This window comes from Odocoileus virginianus, unplaced genomic scaffold (assembly GCF_023699985.2).
Source record: "Odocoileus virginianus isolate 20LAN1187 ecotype Illinois unplaced genomic scaffold, Ovbor_1.2 Unplaced_Contig_22, whole genome shotgun sequence".
Lineage (NCBI taxonomy): Eukaryota > Metazoa > Chordata > Mammalia > Artiodactyla > Cervidae > Odocoileus > Odocoileus virginianus.
The window spans coordinates 156,208-175,645 of NW_027224339.1; the positions used below are offsets into that span (position 1 = coordinate 156,208).

Consider the following 19,438-nt stretch of genomic DNA (forward strand, 5'->3'; position numbering starts at 1 on the left):
TTGTCTAAATTTCAAATAATTCATAAAAACTAAAAATAATTCTTGGCTATTCTCATAAATTTATTCTGCTGCCACCAGGATTTCCACCAGCAAACTTTAGAATCAGTATGACATAATCCAAAAAGAAAGTCAAAATCCAAAGAAAATCTCACATGGATTTTGTTTAGAAATTGCATTAAGTAGAAAATTGCAGTACATAGAAAGTGTGCAAAATAGATATCAGAAATGACATCTGTACAATACAGAATCTTCTCATTCAGAAATAGAATATTTCCCATTTTCTTTTCTATTCTTGAGTTCAGTTTTATAGTGCTGTTACTACAGCCATGAATATTTCTGATTCAGTTTATTCTTAGTGAGGGTTTTTTTTTTTTTTTTACCATTTTGTTGTTGTAAGGGAATATTTTCCCCCATTGTAATTTCTATCTGATTATTTCTGAGAGGTAAGAATACAAATTGATTTTTGGATATTTATTTTGTGTCCATGACAACTTACTTGAATTCTTTTTCTAATTCTAATATTTTGTTGATTTTCTTGGTTCTCCTAAGTAGATAATCTCATCATCTGAAAAAATAACATGATTACCATCATTTTAAACTACTTACCCCTCTTATATCAATAGGCATGATGTCTAGGTCAATATTGACTAATATTGATAATAATAATGGGAATGGTGGGCAATGAATAAGTGAAGACTTAAATTTAAAACATAATTTGTTGTTTAGTCACTAAGTTGTGTCCAACACTTTGCGACCCCACAAACTATAGCCCGCCAGGCTCCTCTGTCCATGGTATTTCTCAGGCAAGAATACTGGAGTGGGTAGCCATGCCCTTCTCCAGGGGATCTTCCTGAGCCAGGGATTGAACCCGAGTCTCCTGTGTTGCAGGTGAATTCTTTACCACTGTGCCACAAGGGAAGCCCCAACAACATAATACCATTTACAATTGCTGCAAAGAAAATGAAACAATTAGGTATAAACTTAATAATGCATGTATAGAACTTATATACTGAGCACTACAAAACATTGAGGAAAAGAACCAGAGAAGACTCAACATAGTAAAGGTTTGATATACAGATATCAAACACTTGATATCCACAAAAGTATATACAAAAGTATATCCACACTTTGATGTACAGATTGATGCAATTCTTATAAAAATTCCAGCAATATTATAGATATAGACAAGATTGTTCTAAAATTTATATGGAAAGGCAAAAGAACTAGAATAGCTAAAAACAACTTTGAAAATGGATGACATGGGAGGAATCACTCTACCAAATTTCAAGGAGTCAAAAATGTGATGTTGGGTAGAAAATAAACATGTAGATCAACAGAACAAAATAGAAACCCAGAAATAGTTGCACACTTATTTTTTTTTTTTTACAAAATTACAAAAGTAATTCAGTGGAAGAAGGATTGTCTTAAGAAATTTTGCTGAAGCAACTGGATATCCATAGGCTCCCCTAAAGGAACACTGAACTAGCGTGTAAGTGCTAAGTTGCTTCAGTCGTGTCTGACTTTGTGTGACCCCATGGACTGTAGCCTCCCAGGCTCCTCTGTCCGTGGGATTCTCCAGGCAAGAATACTGGAGTGGGTTGCCATGTCTTCCTCCAGGGGATCTTCCTGACCCAGGGATTGAACCCATGTCTCTTATGTCTCCTGCATTGGCAGGTGGGTTCTTTACCACTAGCGCCACCTGGGAAGCCCCCTAAATCTCATACCTAACACAAAAAGTAATTCAAATGGATCATAGATTTAAATGTAAAACATAAAAATTTAAAACTGGGCATACTGAAGAGTTCATAAACATGACACCGAAAGCACAACCCACTAAAAATAGATAAATTAGACTTCATCAAAATTTTTAAGTTTCACTCTGCAAGAGTGCTTACTGAGAGGATGATCTTAGGGTTCAATATGAAGATTAACATTTTTAGGGCCAGGCACTGGGATTTAAAGTTAGTTTACTACTAAAAAGCAAGCTTGTTGAGCTTAACTTTAGTGGCAGGAAGGAAGGAACAGTGAAACAAGGAGTATACAGAAGTAATCAACTCTAGTCAATGGCCCCATTTCCAAACATGGAGAGAAGAGATTATAAAACTGTAGTGGCTTATAGATGTATAAAAATTATCTGAGAAGACAAATGAATGTCTCTTAAACATCTGAAAACTTCTTTCATAAATAAACACATAAAGTGAAAGGCAAAGGAGAAAAGGAAAGATATACCCATTTGAATGCAGAGTTCCAAAGAATAGCAAGGAGGGATAAGAAAGCCTTCCTCAGTGATCAATGCAAAGAAATAAGGAAAACAATAGAATGGGAAAGACTAGAGATCTCTTCAAGAAAATTAGAGATACCAAGGGAACATTTCATGCAAAGATGGGCACAATAAAAGACAGAAATGGTATGGAACCTAACAGAAGCAGAAGATATTAAGAAGAGGTGGCAATACAGTATATTAATGCATATATATGGAATTTAGAAAGATGGTAATGATAACCCTGTATGCGAGACAGCAAGAGAGACACAGATGTATTGAACAGTCTTTTGGACTCTGTGGGAGAGGGCGAGGGCAGGATGATATGGGAGAATGGCATTGAAACATGTAAATTATCATATGTGAAACGAATCGCCAGTCCAGGTTTGATGCATGATACAGGATGCTCGGGGCTGGTGCACTGGGATGACCCAGAGGGATGGGATGGGGAGGGAGTTGGGAGGGGGGTTCAGGATGGGGAACACATGTACACCCATGGCGGATTCAAGTCAATGTATGGCAAAACCAATACAATGTTGTAAAGTAAAATAAATAAATAATTATAAAAAATAATAATAATAAAAAAAGAAGAGGTGGCAAGAATACACAGAAGAACTATACAAAAAAGATCTTCATGACCCAGATAACCATGATGGGGTGTGATCACTCACCTAGAGCCAGACATCCTGGAATGCGAAGTCAAGTGGGCCTTAGGAAGCATCACTACAAACAAAGCTAGTGGAGGTGATGGAATTCCAGTTGAGCTATTTCAAATCCTAAAAGATGATGCTGTGAAAGTGCTGTACTCAATATGCCAGCAAATTTGGAAAACTCAGCAGTGGCCACAGGACTGGAAAAGGTCAGTTTTCATTCCAATCCCAAAGAAAGGCAATGCCAAAGAATGCTCAAACTACCGCACAATTGCACTCATCTCACACACTAGCAAAGTAATGCTCAAAATTCTCCAAGCCAGGCTTCAGCAATACGTGAACCATGAACTTCCAGATGTTCAAGCTGGTTTTAGAAAAGGCAGAGGAATCAGAGATCAAATTGCCAACATCCATTGGATCATCGAAAAAGCAAGAGAATTCCAGAAAAAACATCTACTTCTGCTTTATTGACTATGCCAAAGCCTTTGACTGTGTGGATCACAACAAACTGTGGAAAATTCTTCAAGAGATGGGAATACCAGACCACCTTACCTGCCTCCTGAGAAACTTGTATGCAGGTCAAGAAGCAACAGTTAGAACTGGACATGGAACAACAGACTGGTTCCAAATTGGGAAAGGAGTACGTCAAGGCTATATATTGTCACCTTGCTTATTTAACTTATATGCAGAGTACATCATGCGAAATGCCGGGCTGGATGAAGCACAAGCTGGAATCAAGATTGCTGGGAGAAATATCAATAATCTCAGATATGCAGATGACACCACCCTTATGGCAGAAAGTGAAGAACTAAAGAGCCTCTTGATGAAAGTGAAAGAGGAGAGTGAAAAAGTTGGCTTAAAACTCAACATTCAAAAAACTAAGATCATGGCATCTGATCCCATCACTTCATGGCAAATAGGGGAAACAATGGAAACAGTGACAGACTTTATTTTTTTGGGCTCCAAAATCACTGCATATGGTGACTGCAGCCATGAAATTAAAAGACACTTGCTCCTTGGAAGGAAAGCTATGACCAACCTAGACAGCATATTAAAAAGCAGACATTACTTTGCCAACAAAGGTCTGTCTAGTCAAAGCTATGGTTTTTCCAGCAGTCATGTATGGATGTGAGTTGGACCATAAAGAAAACTGAGCACCTAAGAATTGATACTTTTATACTGTGGTGTTGGAAGACTCTTGAGTGTCGCTTGGACTCCAAGGAGATTCAATCAGTCAATCCTAAAGGAAATCAGTCCTGACTATTCATTGGAAGGACTGATGCTGAAGCTGAAATTTCAATATCTTGGCCTCTTGGTGCAAAGAGCTGACTCACTGGAAAAGACCAATGCTGGGAATGATTGAAGGCTAGAAGAGAAGGGGATGACAGAGGACAAGATGGTTGGATGGCATCACTGACTTGATGGACATGAATTTGAGCAAGCTCTGGGAGTTGGTGATAGACAGGGAAACCTGGTATGCTGCAGTCCATGGGGTTGCAAAGAGTCGGACATGATGGAGCGACTGAACTTAACTGAAAGAAACACACACGAATTTTAAGAGCAATACCTTTTCCACGTATTAGTGGGGCAAATGTCCATGTTTCCTAACAGTCTGTTGGCAAGACTGTGGTGTCATTGGCTGATGGAAGAGCAAAATGGCCACCCTGGTTCCTCCTTGGACCTGCCATGCTTGCTCCTACCTCAGGGACTCTGCACTGGCTGCTTCCTCTACCTGAAACTTGACTTGCTCCTTCTAGTTAATCAAGGACCCAGCTCCTTTTCCTTTCCTCAGTGAGGTCTCCCTGATTGCCCACCCCTCCCCAACCAACCCCAGCATTACACTCATTTTCCTCATAGTGCTCATATTTATCTGTTTTCCTCTCTTCAGCTCGATCATAGATTAGCAATTTTTTCCTGAAAAGGGTCAGAATAGCTTAGACTTTGTGTGCCTTATGGTCTCCCTTGCAACTTCTCATCTCTGCTGTTGTAACACTAAAGAGCCATCATCAATGTGTAAATGAACAAGTGTGACTGTTTTGTTTGTTTGTTTTGGTGGCCTGTACAAGGAGTGTGAGTTTCAATGAAGCTTTATTTGCAGACACTGAGGTTTGAATTTCATGTTAATTTTCAACAGTCACAAATTCTTCTTCTGATTTTTTTCCAATCTCTTGGAAATGTATAAACCATTCTTAGCTTGGGGGACGAACAAAAAGGCACTGGACTGAATTTGGCCAGCAGGTCATATTTTGCCCTTTCTTGTGCTAGGACATCAACTTCAGGGATTATTGTCTGCTTGATCTGCTGCTATATCCCCAGCACCTAGAACAGCGCCTTGTTGCCAGTAGACTGGGAGATGTTTCCTGAGTGAGCCAGTGAAGGGATCTATGTGAGTTTTGTAGCCAGCTACTGAAGGGCAGAGAAGTGGGTGAACAGATAAGAGCTAGTACAGTCCTCCTGTCCATTTACCTGTGTGAACCTGGGAAGGCTCCCCTAAGAAGTCCCAGAAAGAAATGAAATACTGATGCTAGAGTTGCAATTTAGCATCTTTATTCTTCCCCGTTAGCTCAACAGTGATTCTGACAAACAGCTTCTACAAGGAGGAAGCAGAAGACTGGGCAGGGGTTCCCCAAGGACCTAGCCTCCTCCTCATCCTCCTGTAGGGTTGGGGTTGGGGTTAGAGTCATGATCTGAGCTTGGCATCCCCTGAGGAAGAAGGGAGTGGACCACTCTTCAGCCTGTGGCCATATTGATGGGAACCGGGAGAGCAGTCCATCTCCCTCCACGTACACGGGTGGATGCACACTGGGGCCAAGGTGAAGCAGGGCTTGGTCAGTGTCCAGATACATGGCTCTGGCCTGTGGCCCAGTTGGCAAACATGAAACCTAGGCTGATCGCCATGAAGAGGACCCCCAAGACGCCAAAACACAGAGCCTGTGGGTGAGAGGGAGAAAAGATGGGGCTGGGTGTGTACCTACACCCATGCTCCCCCATCCCCTCCAGAGAGTGCCGCATTAATTCCTGATCCTCCTTTTCTGCTCTCTCTCCTTCTTTTAAACCAACCCCTTCCTGTGACTCCTCCTTCCGTCTTCCTAGAATTCTTCAGGGAGTACTCTCCCCCATCTTTCCTGAAAATGTTCCAACCTTCTCCTAACAGTGCTCCTTCCATCTGTCTGAAGAATGCTTTTTCCACGCCAGCCCCTTCTTGAGTGCTTGCTGTCTTCTCAAACCCTTCTTGTGCTCTGTCTGCTGAGCCTCTTCCTATGACAATCTCCTTCATGCTTCTAGACCATCTGCCCTCTCTCCTCCAAGCCCCCTCTTGAAAATGTTCCTTCAACCCTTAGCTATCCTTGAATGCTCCCTCCTCAGAATGCTCCCTCTTTCCCCAACCCTCCCCTGGAATGCTCACCTGGATCTTGGGTCAAGAGTAGAGGGGCTCCACCTCAGAGGGCACAATGTGGAGGTAGAAGATGCTGGGAAGGATGAAAGTGAGGCTGGGGGCTGAGGTAGACCCTGAAGGACAAGCAGGAAGGAAAGAAGCAATGTAAGATTGCGTACAAGGCCCATATTAGGTGGGGTCTGGGACTAGGGTTGGGGATACAGACCAATAACCCCAAAGATATACCGGATGGTTGGCACACAAATGACGAGGACATTGACCAAGACAAGCAGGATCAGTGCTATGGCCACATGGCGTAGCCAGCTGAAGGCCTTGCTTGGAAAAAGTAGCTGCTGCAGAGCCCGGCAGATCTGTGACCAGAGTACAGTAGGATGAGGGTCAGGGTTCAAGCACTGCCTCCCCTTCTATGTATTTATCTGTCTCTAACACCACACAGTCTGAGACCCCTGATTTCTCCTCCATCTGACTCTACCTCCACTCTGACCATCCATCTGTGCCTCTGCCTTCCAAATGAGCATCCTGCATCCCTTCTGCTTGACAGTCCGTGACCCTTCTGGGTGATCATCCATCTATGCCTCCACTCACTGTCTGAAATCTTGTCCTCCTCTGTCCAACTATGTCTGCCTCCTCCTTCCTGACCACCCACATGTCCTTCCACCCTGAGGTCCCTGCCCCTCTCTCCTCATCTGATGACTTCCATCTCCCTCCTCTGTCTGCTCAGCCAACCTCTCCATCAGGGAGCCTGGTCCCTCCTACACCTCACTACTTCTGTCTCCATCCTTTATCTGTCCATCCCTATTTCTTCATCTTGAATATCCATCTACCTATGTCTCTGCCCTCTGTCTATTCCTGCCTCTCCCTTCTGTCTAGTCAGACATCTGTGCCCCCTCCCTAGAAATGACCAACACTGTTCTTCTGATTCTTTATATTCTGCCATCGATGTGCCCCTTGTGTCTGACCATCTATTTTAGCTCTCTCTGTCCATCTGACAACTCTATTTTCCCTGTCTGTCCATCCCAGCCTCTTCTATCCATCCATCTATCCACTCCTACCTCCACCCTCCATCCAAACATTCCTGCCTATACCCTCTACCCATCCATCCATGCCCCTCCACCCTGTAGGCCCACCCTCACCCCCAACATACAGGGAACAGCACGACTGGCACCGTGAGAGTCACAGCAAGCAGCACCGCTAGACATACACAGAGGATGAGCAGGTCATGCTGGCTGTACATGTGTAGCATCTCCGCCTCCATGCTGCCTGGGACATGGGACACAAGAGATGGGATGTGATTGGAACACCAGGACCAGTGTCCCAGAAACATATATGTGTGCACACACATACACACACACACACAGACAGTGACAAAATCTCCATGCAGGGTGTGTATAGTCCCTTTGGAAACCGTGGGCCTGAAAGCATGCAGGGAAAGTGCTGAGGCTCCTGCCTAGTAATCTACCCAGACCCCACCCTAGCTCTCTACCCAACCCTGGCCCCAGCCCCACTCACTGTAGAAGGTGAGGTATCCAAAGGTCGCCGTGAGCCCATACATGCAGAACATGGCCCCAGTGGACACATTGGCCACAGCCTGCATTCTGCGCTTGGAGGGCCTGAGGTATAGAGGTCATAGAACTGTCATGTCCAGACCGTGGGCTTGGTCCAGGCCCCTCCGAACCAGCCCTCACCCTCTAGAGTCTTCCCAGAGCTGATGTTCAGCTAGTACACACTGGGATGCCCATCTCTGCCTCCCCTGTATTAGCCATGCCTCCTTTCTCTATCCATCCCTCTCACCCCATATGACCAACTCTGCATATCTCTCTGCCCATCTCTGTCTCTATTTTTCATTTGACTGTCACAGCCTCTCCCTCCATTCTGATTATCCACACAGTCCCCCCGATAGATCATTCACACATTCCTCCCATCTTCACATTATCCCTGCCCTTCCTTCACACATCCATATCCCTCTCCATCTGACCTTCCCCATCTCCCCATCCAATCCACATATGCCACCCCTTCATCTGATCTCAGCCTCTCCATTTGTCCATTCACACTTGTATTGGATGTTAAAAGGGTAGAATACTTAAGCCCCAATTAGTAAACAGTCACTGAGTTGCATCTCCCAAGGCCTCCCGGCCACCTCAAACCCCTCCCTTGGCACAATCTGGCCACAATCGAGCTGTACAGTACCAGGACTATGATAGACATTATGACTATCACCCCACCTGCTGCCCCATCACCCATGCCCACTTGCCTGCCCACTCACCGGCAGAGTTCTGTATAGATGGGCAGCACTTCAGGGTGGCAGACAAAGGCAAAAGCCATAATGGGCACTGTGCAGAACATCTGGGGGAATGGTCCAAGTACAGAGATTAGAGTCTAAGGGTTCCACCTTCTCCTCCCCACTCCCGCAGCCCCACCACTGCCTTCCACATCAGACACATGGAAGCTCCCGATGTCCAATACCTGGCTCCACTCTGAGCAGAGTGCAATGTGGGACAAAACCGGAGGACTTGCGCACAGTGCAAGGCATAGACATATGCCAGCACACCAATCTGTGAGTCAGCTGTGAACATCTGGGCCTCACAGCTTGTGTTGAGCCCCTGGGTGGGAAGGTTTGGGGAGCTCATGCTGTCCACTGCTGTTTCATTGTGACCTACAGTGCAGCCAAGCTGGAACTTCTTATAGATGACCTGGAGGAGGGAGGGTGGGGAAGTGAGGTTATGGGAAAGGCTATGTCCCAATGCCCCAAACCTTTTCTGTACTTTTGCATGTCCTTCCCCCTCAGACTCACCAAAATGAGGAAAAACAGCATACAGGTCAGAGAGAGACCACTGATATACCCCAGGTAGCCTGCAAGGGGCAATATACAGAGTCTCAGAAATCAAGGGACCCCCCCCCCCCCCGAGCAAATATCAATCCCTAGTCTGATCTTCAATTCAAGGCCCTCTCACCCCAATTTTGCCACACTTTGCACAAACTTCTACCTGGACCAGCCCCCCAACACTTGACAAACTCCTATTCATCTGTTAAAACCCACATGAAACAAGCTCTCCCCTGGTATTCCACAGCCCTTAAAAATTGAGATACTTTGAATCTGACTCCCCTTCTCTAATTCCATCATCCAAATGACCAAGGCAGGAAGCCTTTTACCCAAGTGTCTCATGAGGGCCAGTGGCAGGATGATTAAAACACTGACAATGATGATAAGGAGGTTTCCCTTCAAGAATCAGTCCCCAAGGAGACAGGCAAACATAGTGACTAACTGCCTACCAAAGAAAACTGTCAAGCAGACACTCATAGAATACAGCCAGACAGGTTTCTGCACACAGTCAAGAGAGATGAGCTGACCCCTCCAGGTGGTTACAGAGACAAATGGCACAACAGGAATGACAGAAACAGTCAGACAGATTATCAGACTCTCAGCCACACACTGTCAGAGGGATATAGCTGGGAACACACACATAGCTGGACAAACTGTGTCATCAGACCTCAAGTGGACATACAGTGAGATGGGCAAACAACAGCCCACAACAGCCAGATTCACATTGTCCAACACAAGGTACCAGACACAGAGTGAGTCATGACCCTGGTACGTCTAACAGGTAGAACAACAGTCTGATGATCTCTTGATGATCTGCAGAGTCAACAAAAAGTCAGAAACACATATGTGTGATTGTTTGAACAACTCAAGGTTTGTTGAGCACTTGAAAGTAGTTGAGCCGATTTGGCCACAGAGTCAAAGATGGAAATTGAGACAGAATTAGCCAGCTGGCCATGCTGTTGGAACCAAGCTCAAAGAAAGAGAGGGATCTATACAGATATTGGAGGGAGGTGTCCAGGCAGGATAGTCTGTTAATACAGAATTGGCTGAACAATTGTTCATTTCTTCAAAGAATTTTTATTAAATAGTGCTTACTGTGTTCCAGGCATTCACATATTCTCTTCCTACTAGACACACAGTTACAAACCAACAAAGCACCACTGGTCATATATGCAGTGGGAGCTAATTATAACAATTAGACACATCTAGTCACATAGACTGTTAGCTATCTGAATGGCTTCAGGATCAAACCAAAGATCTAAGAGGATACACAGAATCAGCTATCATATATAAACAACTGAAAAGATTCAGCCAACAGACAGATGCATAATTAAACACACAATTGGCTGGATATATACTTGGAACAGGCAAACATATATGGTTGGAACCATAATACAGAAAACATATAGTCACAGTTGAGGCTCACACACAAACAGCCAGAAAGAATTTGCCAGAACAATGGTAACCAAGTTAAACACAGAGAGTTAAACACAAATCATTTATACATTGGAGTAGGAAACAGCAACCCATTCCAGTATTCTCGCCTGGAAAATTCCACGAACAGAGGAGCCCTAATCGGCTACAGTCCATGGGGTCACAAAGAGTCCAACATGACTGAGTGACTGAGCACACACGCACATGTATACATAGCTGGCGCCACGGTACACTGCACAAACACGTGCACATACTCTGCTGGAGTTAGTGACCATACACTTATACCTAGACAAATTCAGCCAAGCCTAATGGACCCAGAATCAAACAGAATCCACTGGACAGAGAAAGTCAGAGTAAGCAAATGTCAAACACACATGGTTGGAGTCACAGTATATAGGACACAGCTATAGTCAGCTAGCATACAGATGGCCAGAGAATCTGCCAGTACAAGAGTCACAGAATCAAACCCATGGACAGAATTTAGGTCTACTGGATAGGTGTAGCCACAGGGTCAACATGAGAGTACACTGGACACATGGAGTCAGCCAGAACAGTCACAAAAATCAACATGTGGTGTACTGGACTCCACTAGCCAGAGCAACAGTCACACATACTGCTAGCATCACAGTACACAGGGATCACAGTCTGCCCAAACCGGTCTGCCCAACAGCCTCAAAAATAGAAGACCTGGGAGTCAGCTGGACATAGAGTTGAAGCTAGCAGCCGGACCCCACAGGCAGAATCAGTGGCCTGTGGGTCAGAGCCAAGGGGTGTTGCACAGTCACCCCTCAGGGTCCATGTCCAGGAAAGTGGCGATAACCAGGGGAAGTTCAGATTTGATGATGAACAGGTAACTGGACATGGCTGGTGCAGGTGGGGGCAGGTGTAAGCAGAAGCATTCCCCTCATCTCCCTCCCACCCCAGCCTGGGGAAGCCCACCTCAGCCCACACTCTTCCCCCAAGCTGACCCCCACGTCTCAGAGTCCTCACCCTCAACATTGTGCAGACAGATGACCGCCGCCACCACTACTTTCCCCGCAGGCCCCAGTGCCCTCTGTCCCAGCTGTTCATAGGCTCAGATGCCTGGAGGGGAGGGGACCAGACAGGGACAGGTTGTGGATCCAAGAGGCCAGGCCAGGGGTGGGAGAGCCTGGGAGCTAGGGAGCTGGGGCTTGGGCTAATTGGGTCTCATTGCTTGGAGCTGGAGGTGAGGGTTAGGTAGTTAGGATTGGGCTTGGGACTGGAGTCTGGCAGGTAGGATCTGTGGCCAGGGAGAAAGTTGGGGGCCAGATGTGGGTAGTGGGAGTCTTGGGGGTAGGAGTGACATCTGAGATCCGGGGCTGTGGCAGCTTGGGAGCTGGGGGGCCAGGGTCTTGGGTTGTGGGGCTGGCTTTCTTGCTAAGTAAGCTGGAGACTGAGGGTGGAGTGGAGTGGTCTGGGAGTAGGGAGGGTCTGAGCAACAGGCTTTGATAGTCAGACTGAGGGCTGAGGATTGGTGCTTGGGAATCTGGGAGCCCAGATAAGGTATGAGACCCAGGGTACAGTCTGGGGTCTGGAGCCCAGAGAGTTGAGTGTGGTGTCTGGGGTTCTGGATCCAAGTTCTGAGGGGCTGGTCTTGGGTCTGGAGGCCAAGGTCTAGGTGAGCTCTGGGTCTCACCTACAACACCAGCACAGGTCAGCAGGAGATGGATGGAGTACGAAGACAGAAGAGCGATGCACAGCAACAAAGCCCTATGGCAGATGGGACTGCTCGGACTTGGCCTCCAGGCCTCCCAACTGGCCCCACAACACCCAGCCCCCACCCCAGACTGCCTAGGACTCACAGAAAGAGGAGGATCCCCGTGTGGGCCATGGCATAGGCCAGCCCCAGGATGCTGCTGCCCATGATGGCGTTGCTGAGGTTGAACACTGACATTCCAAACGATGTCTTCCCCTTGACCTGCTGGTAAGGGGCAAGGCCCAGGAGACATGGGGAGGGGGACCAGGTAAGGAGACTAGGGACGGAGACCAGTGCTGGGGCCTTGGGAAAGGCTAGGGAAGAAGTGATGGGGGCAGGGAGAAACCCAGGAAGAGCCATCAGAAGAAGGAAAAGAATTTGAAGATGGGAAGAAGCTGGGAAAGGAAGAGTGGGGAAGGGAGATTCTAGAGGGGAGCAGCTGGAAGTAGAGAGGAACAGGGGAGGGTGGGACAGAGACCAGAGGCTAAACAGCCAAAGGGAAGTGCCGGGGAAGAGGGAGCAGTAGGGGAGGGGCTGAGTTGGGCAAGATACAACTGGGATGGGTCCTGTGGGGTCACTCACATCCATGAACTGGGCTGGTTTCCTCCCAGGAGAAGGACTACAGCTGGGCAGGAAGCCCTCATGCTCCTGCCTGCAGGTAGAATAGGCAGAGAAATTGAGGAGGTGATGAGAAGGTAATTCTGACCCCTGACCTTGACTCTTTGGGCTCCCGACTCACTCCACAGCACTCCCAGGGAGGGCTCCGTTCATCTTTGGATCCTGCAGTTCCATCCTGTGGGCAGAGAAATGGGGCAGGGCGGTCAGTTATGGAGCAGGGCAGCTTACAAAGTGGGGAGACCTAGATGAAGAGGACTGGGGCTCTGATGGCGATGAACAGATACAGAAACAGAGACAGAGATGAGGCGAGGGGAACGGGGACAGAGGGATGAGAGAGACAGGAAGGAAAGTGGAGAGGATTGGAGACAAGAGGGAGAGGCTGAGGGAGAAAGAGATGGGAGAGAGACAGAAGGGAATCAGAGAGGGAGAGACACCGACAGTTTACTCATTGAGACACGGAGAAAAAAGAAGGCAACCAGAGATAAAGGGGTAGGGACAGAGACAGAATGAGAGATACCGACCCCTCAGCAGACGAGATGGCCATCTGGAGTGGGGACAGCCTCTCCTCTCAGACCGCAGACTCACTCTCTCTTGCTCTCGGTTTCTCTCCTTCCCCGTCTCCCGAGCACCTCCTCCTTCCCTCCACCCTCACCACGCAGTTAGGCCTCTCACTCCTGACAGGGACACGTGTCAACCTGACTGCCCACCCCTCCTAACGCCCCCTACCCCCCTCCTCCCTGCCTGGGCCGCCAGCCTGAGCAAGAGCTGATGCAACCTGCTGAAGGGGCTGGGGATGGGGTGTGGGGGGCAGGCTCGGCGACCCCAGTCCTGCCAGGGACAGGACACGGCAAACTGCTCTCTGCCACAACTCTGAAAATTCTCGCTAGAGGCCAAAGGCAATTCTCCAAACTGAATCCCCTTCCAGGGATAGAAGTGACCCAGGGACTCCCATTTAATTCCCCTCCTAGGGACTAGAGAGGTATTCTCCAGGACCGTTGTCAAGTCTTATACATCCTTATTTTAGTAGAAGTCACTTTAGAGACACTTTCAGGCTTGAGAATTTTTCTGAACTTGGGGTGTCTCAGGAACCTCGCCTGAGCCCTAATTTCCCCTCATGAGGAGAAGTGGTCCCTCAGACAGTCATCAAAAGCCCACTCCCAGTGCCTGATGTGTTTCCTGGGGTGGGGTGTCTCTGCAATCCCCATGCAAACCTGGAGTCCCCCTCTTCTGGATGGGGTGTCTCTAAAGAAACCCCCCAGCCCTGAACTCACTTCCTGGGAATGCCGTATCTCAGAAAACCCCATTCAAGGTCCCCATCATCACTAAAACTGCCTCCAGGAAACCCCCTACCCAAGCCCTGAATCCCCTTCGTGGGTAAGGGAAGGCTCTCAAGGAGCCCCATCGTCAAGTGTGAGTACTCTTTCAAGACTCCCACCCACTCCTGGATTCATTTCCTGGGATCCGGGAACAAAAAGGACTCCCCCTCCCATTTAATTCCTCACTAGGACTAAAAAAATCTCCAGGAAAACCCTGAGCCCCCTCCCGGGACCCCTGTTCGTGCCTTGGCATCTCAGGAGCCCCCTCGATGGCCAGCAGCCCCTCCTCACCTCCCTGCTCCTCTCAGCTCTTGAAGCGGCAACTCAGAACTGGGGCTCTGGGACCCTGCCACCGGGCGGCAGGGCTCCCACTCAGCCAGACCCTGCCTTCGCCTGCCCTCTGACCAATCAACACCTCGGGTTTTGTCGGTGGCTAATCAGCACTGCCGGTGCTCCATCTGCCCCGTGGTTTTTTTTTTTTTTTCTCCCCTGTAAAGTTTTAACTTTTATTCAGTTTCCCTCTTCTGGTTCTGAGTGGGGGAAACAGAGGGGTTGCCTCCCTTCATCTGAACCCACGTTGAAGGAAACAGGTTTCCCGGGCAGGCGGTGGAGATGGACTGAAAGATCAAGGGAACAGACACACATCTAGAAAGGAAAAGACAGACAGAGGGAACTGACTCAGGTCAGACACACGGCAGAATGGGATGGATGGCAGGAGAGAGACAGAGATAGGAAGAGAAATGATCTCAAATAGAGACGAGCAGGCAGAAGAAATAGCACAAGGACAGAAAACAAGAAGGGGTAGAAAGACACGGGGAGTGTGAGGGAGTGATAGACAGGCAGCTGAGCAGTAAGAGGAGAAAGACTCAGAAACGGTGGACAGGGAGAGGCTCATGCAAGCTCCTGGACAAATGCAGATGGACAGGTGGACACAGCCAGGCACATCCACAAACAGAGATTCAGAACAGACACACTGGCCCAAAGGGACAGAGCAAGTGGCTGAGGCTGAGAGACACATAGTGGGGCAGGTGGCAACAGGGCAGAGAAAGTCAGATTCAGGCAGAAGAGCAGACAGATCTGAGGACAGCAGTGGGACAGGTGCAGAGAGAAACACAGCCAGGCCACCATAAGCTGACCTCAGACAGATAATCCAATGGAGAAAGGACCCTAGATCTTGGGGGTCCCCAGAGGGAGGCAGGGAGGGCATTTGTAGTTGGGTGGAGAGTGTGGATACACGCTGTCTGTAAATTAGGCACGCCCTGAATTCCTGGACCCCAGCCTAGGCGTTGGGTGGAACCTGTCCACACCCTAACTGAGGAGTCCCACTGTCTGTCTATCTGTCTGTCTCTCTTAAATAGGGGTCTGTGTGTTGACTCCATTAGGGCATGCGACAGGCATGTCTGTTTCAGGCGAAGCATGTGTCTCCTGCAGGAAGTCAGGCGGGTGGACATGGGGTCCAGGCCCCACTTGACTGGGCTGCTTGAGGCCCAGGTGGACAAGAAGCCTCGGTCCTGGCCCCTCCACCCACCTGCTTGGCCCCCACAGAGAGCACAGAATTCCCAGAAACATCAGGGGCTGGCTAGGGCTTCAAAGCTAGCCTCGAAGCTTCCACCCCACTGGGAGTGGGAGGAGGGTGAGGGATGGGGCGTTTCCTTCCCCACAGCAGGAGAAGAACTCTCAAACACTCAGGGATCACAGCCCTATCCAGGGGCTTAGAGATGGAGGCAGACTCACCACCACCCACAGAGGTACACAAACTCCCGTGTAGACTCACAGCCACATACACAGAGTACAGGCTGACTGATTCGAACACACACAGACTCCACATGGAGAGCCAAGGCGATGGGACAGCTGCGCAGAGGGACTTAGTCTTATAAGTATCATCATCCACAGCCTCAGTGCTGCACATGGAGATAACAGACAGATACAGGAATAGGCTCACACTGCTTTACTGCTACCGCAGACTCACAGATATCATCGTCACCCACAGACTCACAGCCACTTTAAAGAGAACCAATGGGCAAATCACACACAGATTCACAGCCACACACAGAGCCAGAACACACAAAGTACAATTCCACATAACCAACAACATTATACACAGTCCCAGCATCTCCCACACACATGGTTCCAGGTTCAGATGACCCTGGAGGCCAACATTCAGGTTCAGCCTCTATAGAGATACCTCTGTGCATGTGAACTTGTGTATGAACTTGTGACCACATACAGCTCTGGTCAGAGAAAGAGGCACCCACAGGCAGACACGACTGTAGAGACAGAGAAGCTGCAGTCACAGATACATGCACAACTGCACTCAGGAAAACAGGGGCACACAGCTGTGTATACACAACTATTCACACAAATTAAGTCAGGGAAGATGTGCACAGAGAACACACATATAGGCACACAAACGGGAGAAACAGGGATGCAGAAAGTACACTTACTATCAATACAAAGAGGAAATCCATAAAATACACCTAAAACTGCTTGAAGAAACAAAGGAGCATTTGTTTGCACCAGAGGAAATACCCTTAGGACACACATTCCAGTATTCTTGCCTGGAGAATACTCATAGACAGAGGAGCTTGATGAGCTACAGCCCACGGGGTTGCAGAGAGTTGGACATGACTGACTGACTAAGCACACATAGGGCATACACACCTACAGCCACTCACAAGTAGAGACACAAACACGGTGACAGAGAAGAAAGACACACAGACATCAGAGACAGATGCACAGAGAAGAGACAGACTTCTCACTCATGAGCATTACAAAGGAGACACAGAAGCACTCAGAGAACACACACACAGCCTCATAAAGATGAACTGCACAAGCAGATGGGACCAACACACAGTTGCCAAAAAGGAAACACAAGTTGGATAGGCAACTGTGGACACAAGACACAACCAGGCAAGTAACATACTAAGTAAGACACATGTGGAGCTCACATACATGTGTTTGTGGCTGGGACCACGTATAGGCAGCTGAGATACCCTCAGGGTATTCACAACACATGCATGCATGCATGTGCACACACACACTACTCCCCTGTCTATCTGGGCCTACTGTGTCTCTAGCCTCGCTCCTCTTCCCCCCAAGAGCCATTACACACCTGTGCCCCAGGCCAGCCAGGGAAAGAGACACCTGTCAGCCAAGACCTTAGCCCAAATGACTAGGGGGCGGGGGGATGGGGACTGGCTAGGCCGGTGTCTAGATTTCAAGAAAAGTCTGGGGACTTCCCTGGTGGTCCGGTGGCTAAGACTACAAGCTCCCAATGCAGGGGGCCTGGGTTCAACCCCTGGTCAGGGAACTAGATCCCACATGCTGCAACTAAGGGCTCATGTGCTATAACTGAGAGCTGGCACAGCCAAACAAATAAATAAATATTAAAAAAAAAAAAAAAGAAAAGTCTGAAGTATCCCGTCCAAAGAACTGGTGAAACTTGGACAAAAAACAGATGCCCTCACCCATTACCACCCAGCAGCACCTTCCTACTCTGATCATTGTCCTCCCCTTCCAGGGCCACCCAGGCCTTTAAATATTGCCCAGCACAGGGCCACCCGGGTACATGGCAGGAGGTCGATAAATGCTACTTATCAAGTGTCATATTATCATCATTATTATTTTCATTTCTGCCTGGTGAACTCTTCTAGGGGAGGAGCAAGTCTTCATCCAGCTCTACACCCCATCGCTCAGCTAAGTTTCAGGGCACTGCAAATAGCAGGTGTTCCACATATGCTGGTAGGAGGAAAAACAAAGGGAAAGTGAAATCTGGCTGCAGAGGCAGTCTGCTTTAGAAGGAACAGATGTCTTGAAGCTTGACTGAGGCCTTGAGGCTGTGCCAGGGATAAGAACGCGGTATTCGTTCATCAAAGTAGGGCCCTTTCTAGGGGTCATTTAAGGCTTTTGTTGGTTCAGTAAAGCAGACCCTCATGTGACATTTGGGATTGCTATCAAATCTATTAAAAGTTGGTTTAAGTTCTTGTCAGTTCTTCTAAGCAGACCCCTGCTTTTCATTAAATCACTGCATAGCAGCCTTCAGGGGAGGGAACCATGGAGCAAAGCAGTTAATAGCTTGAGTTTTCCCAGCTCTGCCACTTAGGAGCTGAGTGGCCAGAAGCAAGGCTCAAAACCTTACTGTCAAGCTTCCCACGGGGCTAAGTACTGCCTAACTCAGGATCATGGGGAAGATTGAAGGAATTAGCACAGGTAAAGCGCTAAGAACTATGCTTGACATACAGTAATTGCTCAATAACATCTTTGTGAAAGGAATTAATAAACTCTTCTCCACCAGTGAAAGCAGTCCCCCACTCAGCTGGATTTAGGATTCTAATCTCTCCTTTCAGGCAGGCTCCCCATGAACAACTTTTCTGTCCCTCAAAGCAGCCCCTGGACGGCAAGACTTCTTGTCAGTGTCTGGTCCCCTGCGCCTGGACACCCGCCCCCCACCCCCACGTTTCCCTCACGTGGTAAGATGCCCTCCAGCACAGGGCTGGCCTGGCAGCTCCCCTCTCTTTGACCTTTTCTGGAGGCTGAGGGGAGGACAACTTTACACTCAGTGGGGTGCTGGGTGGGAGTTGCAAGCAGACACCTCACTTCAGGAAGAGCCTGGAGAGTTCAGAGCTTGGCTCCTGTCCCCCAACCCCCCCAGCCCTGCTGGAGGAAGCAAGTTTCTTTGCAAAAAGTTAAACATCCTCTTTGCGAGAGGCAAGAAAACAGGACGTGGGAAGCATCCCACAGGGTGAACCTGGACCCCCAATGCCTGGCACCTCCTCCTTTCTGTGGAGCAGCACCTGGTGGCTTGAACCCTTGCTTTCTCACACATGCTAACCTCTGAAGGGGGGGCCATGTTCCCACTGCCCCCCACAATGCCCTTGAACTCCAGTGACAAACTCTGGCTTCCTCTTTGGCTCTCCAGGGTTTGTGACTGGCTGTCTACACCTCCTCCCAGGGCCCCACATAAATGCAGAGCATACCACTAAGGAAAGAGTGAAGGAACAAAGCAATAAAAGGGTGAATTCAGCAAACATCTATTGAATACAAATGTGAGCCCTATTCTAGGCGCCAGGGAGGCAACAGTAAACAAAACAAAAGAAACCCCTGCCTAGCAATGCTCACATTTCTAAGGAATGATGAATTGGTTGTTCAGTTGTTTGGATACTCGCCAAGCTCATTCCCACCTCAGGGTCTTTGCTCTTGGCGGTCCCTCTGCCTGGAATGCTCTT

General features: G+C 48.2%; 1 protein-coding gene across 1 annotated transcript; it reads right to left on the reverse strand.

Annotated features, from left to right (window-relative positions):
* Window positions 1-5,440: 5,440 nt before the first annotated feature.
* Window positions 5,441-13,531, reverse strand: SLC38A5 (solute carrier family 38 member 5). The gene is given in 16 exon segments (XM_070464281.1): window positions 5,441-5,841; window positions 6,317-6,420; window positions 6,513-6,657; window positions 7,452-7,567; window positions 7,817-7,917; window positions 8,571-8,650; window positions 8,854-8,997; window positions 9,099-9,157; window positions 9,458-9,542; window positions 11,350-11,426; window positions 11,553-11,645; window positions 12,220-12,293; window positions 12,386-12,501; window positions 12,862-12,931; window positions 13,019-13,072; window positions 13,419-13,531. Coding segments are annotated over 16 exon segments (1,443 nt in total). The 5' UTR covers window positions 13,442-13,531; the 3' UTR covers window positions 5,441-5,739.
* Between the last annotated feature and the right edge of the window lie 5,907 nt (window positions 13,532-19,438).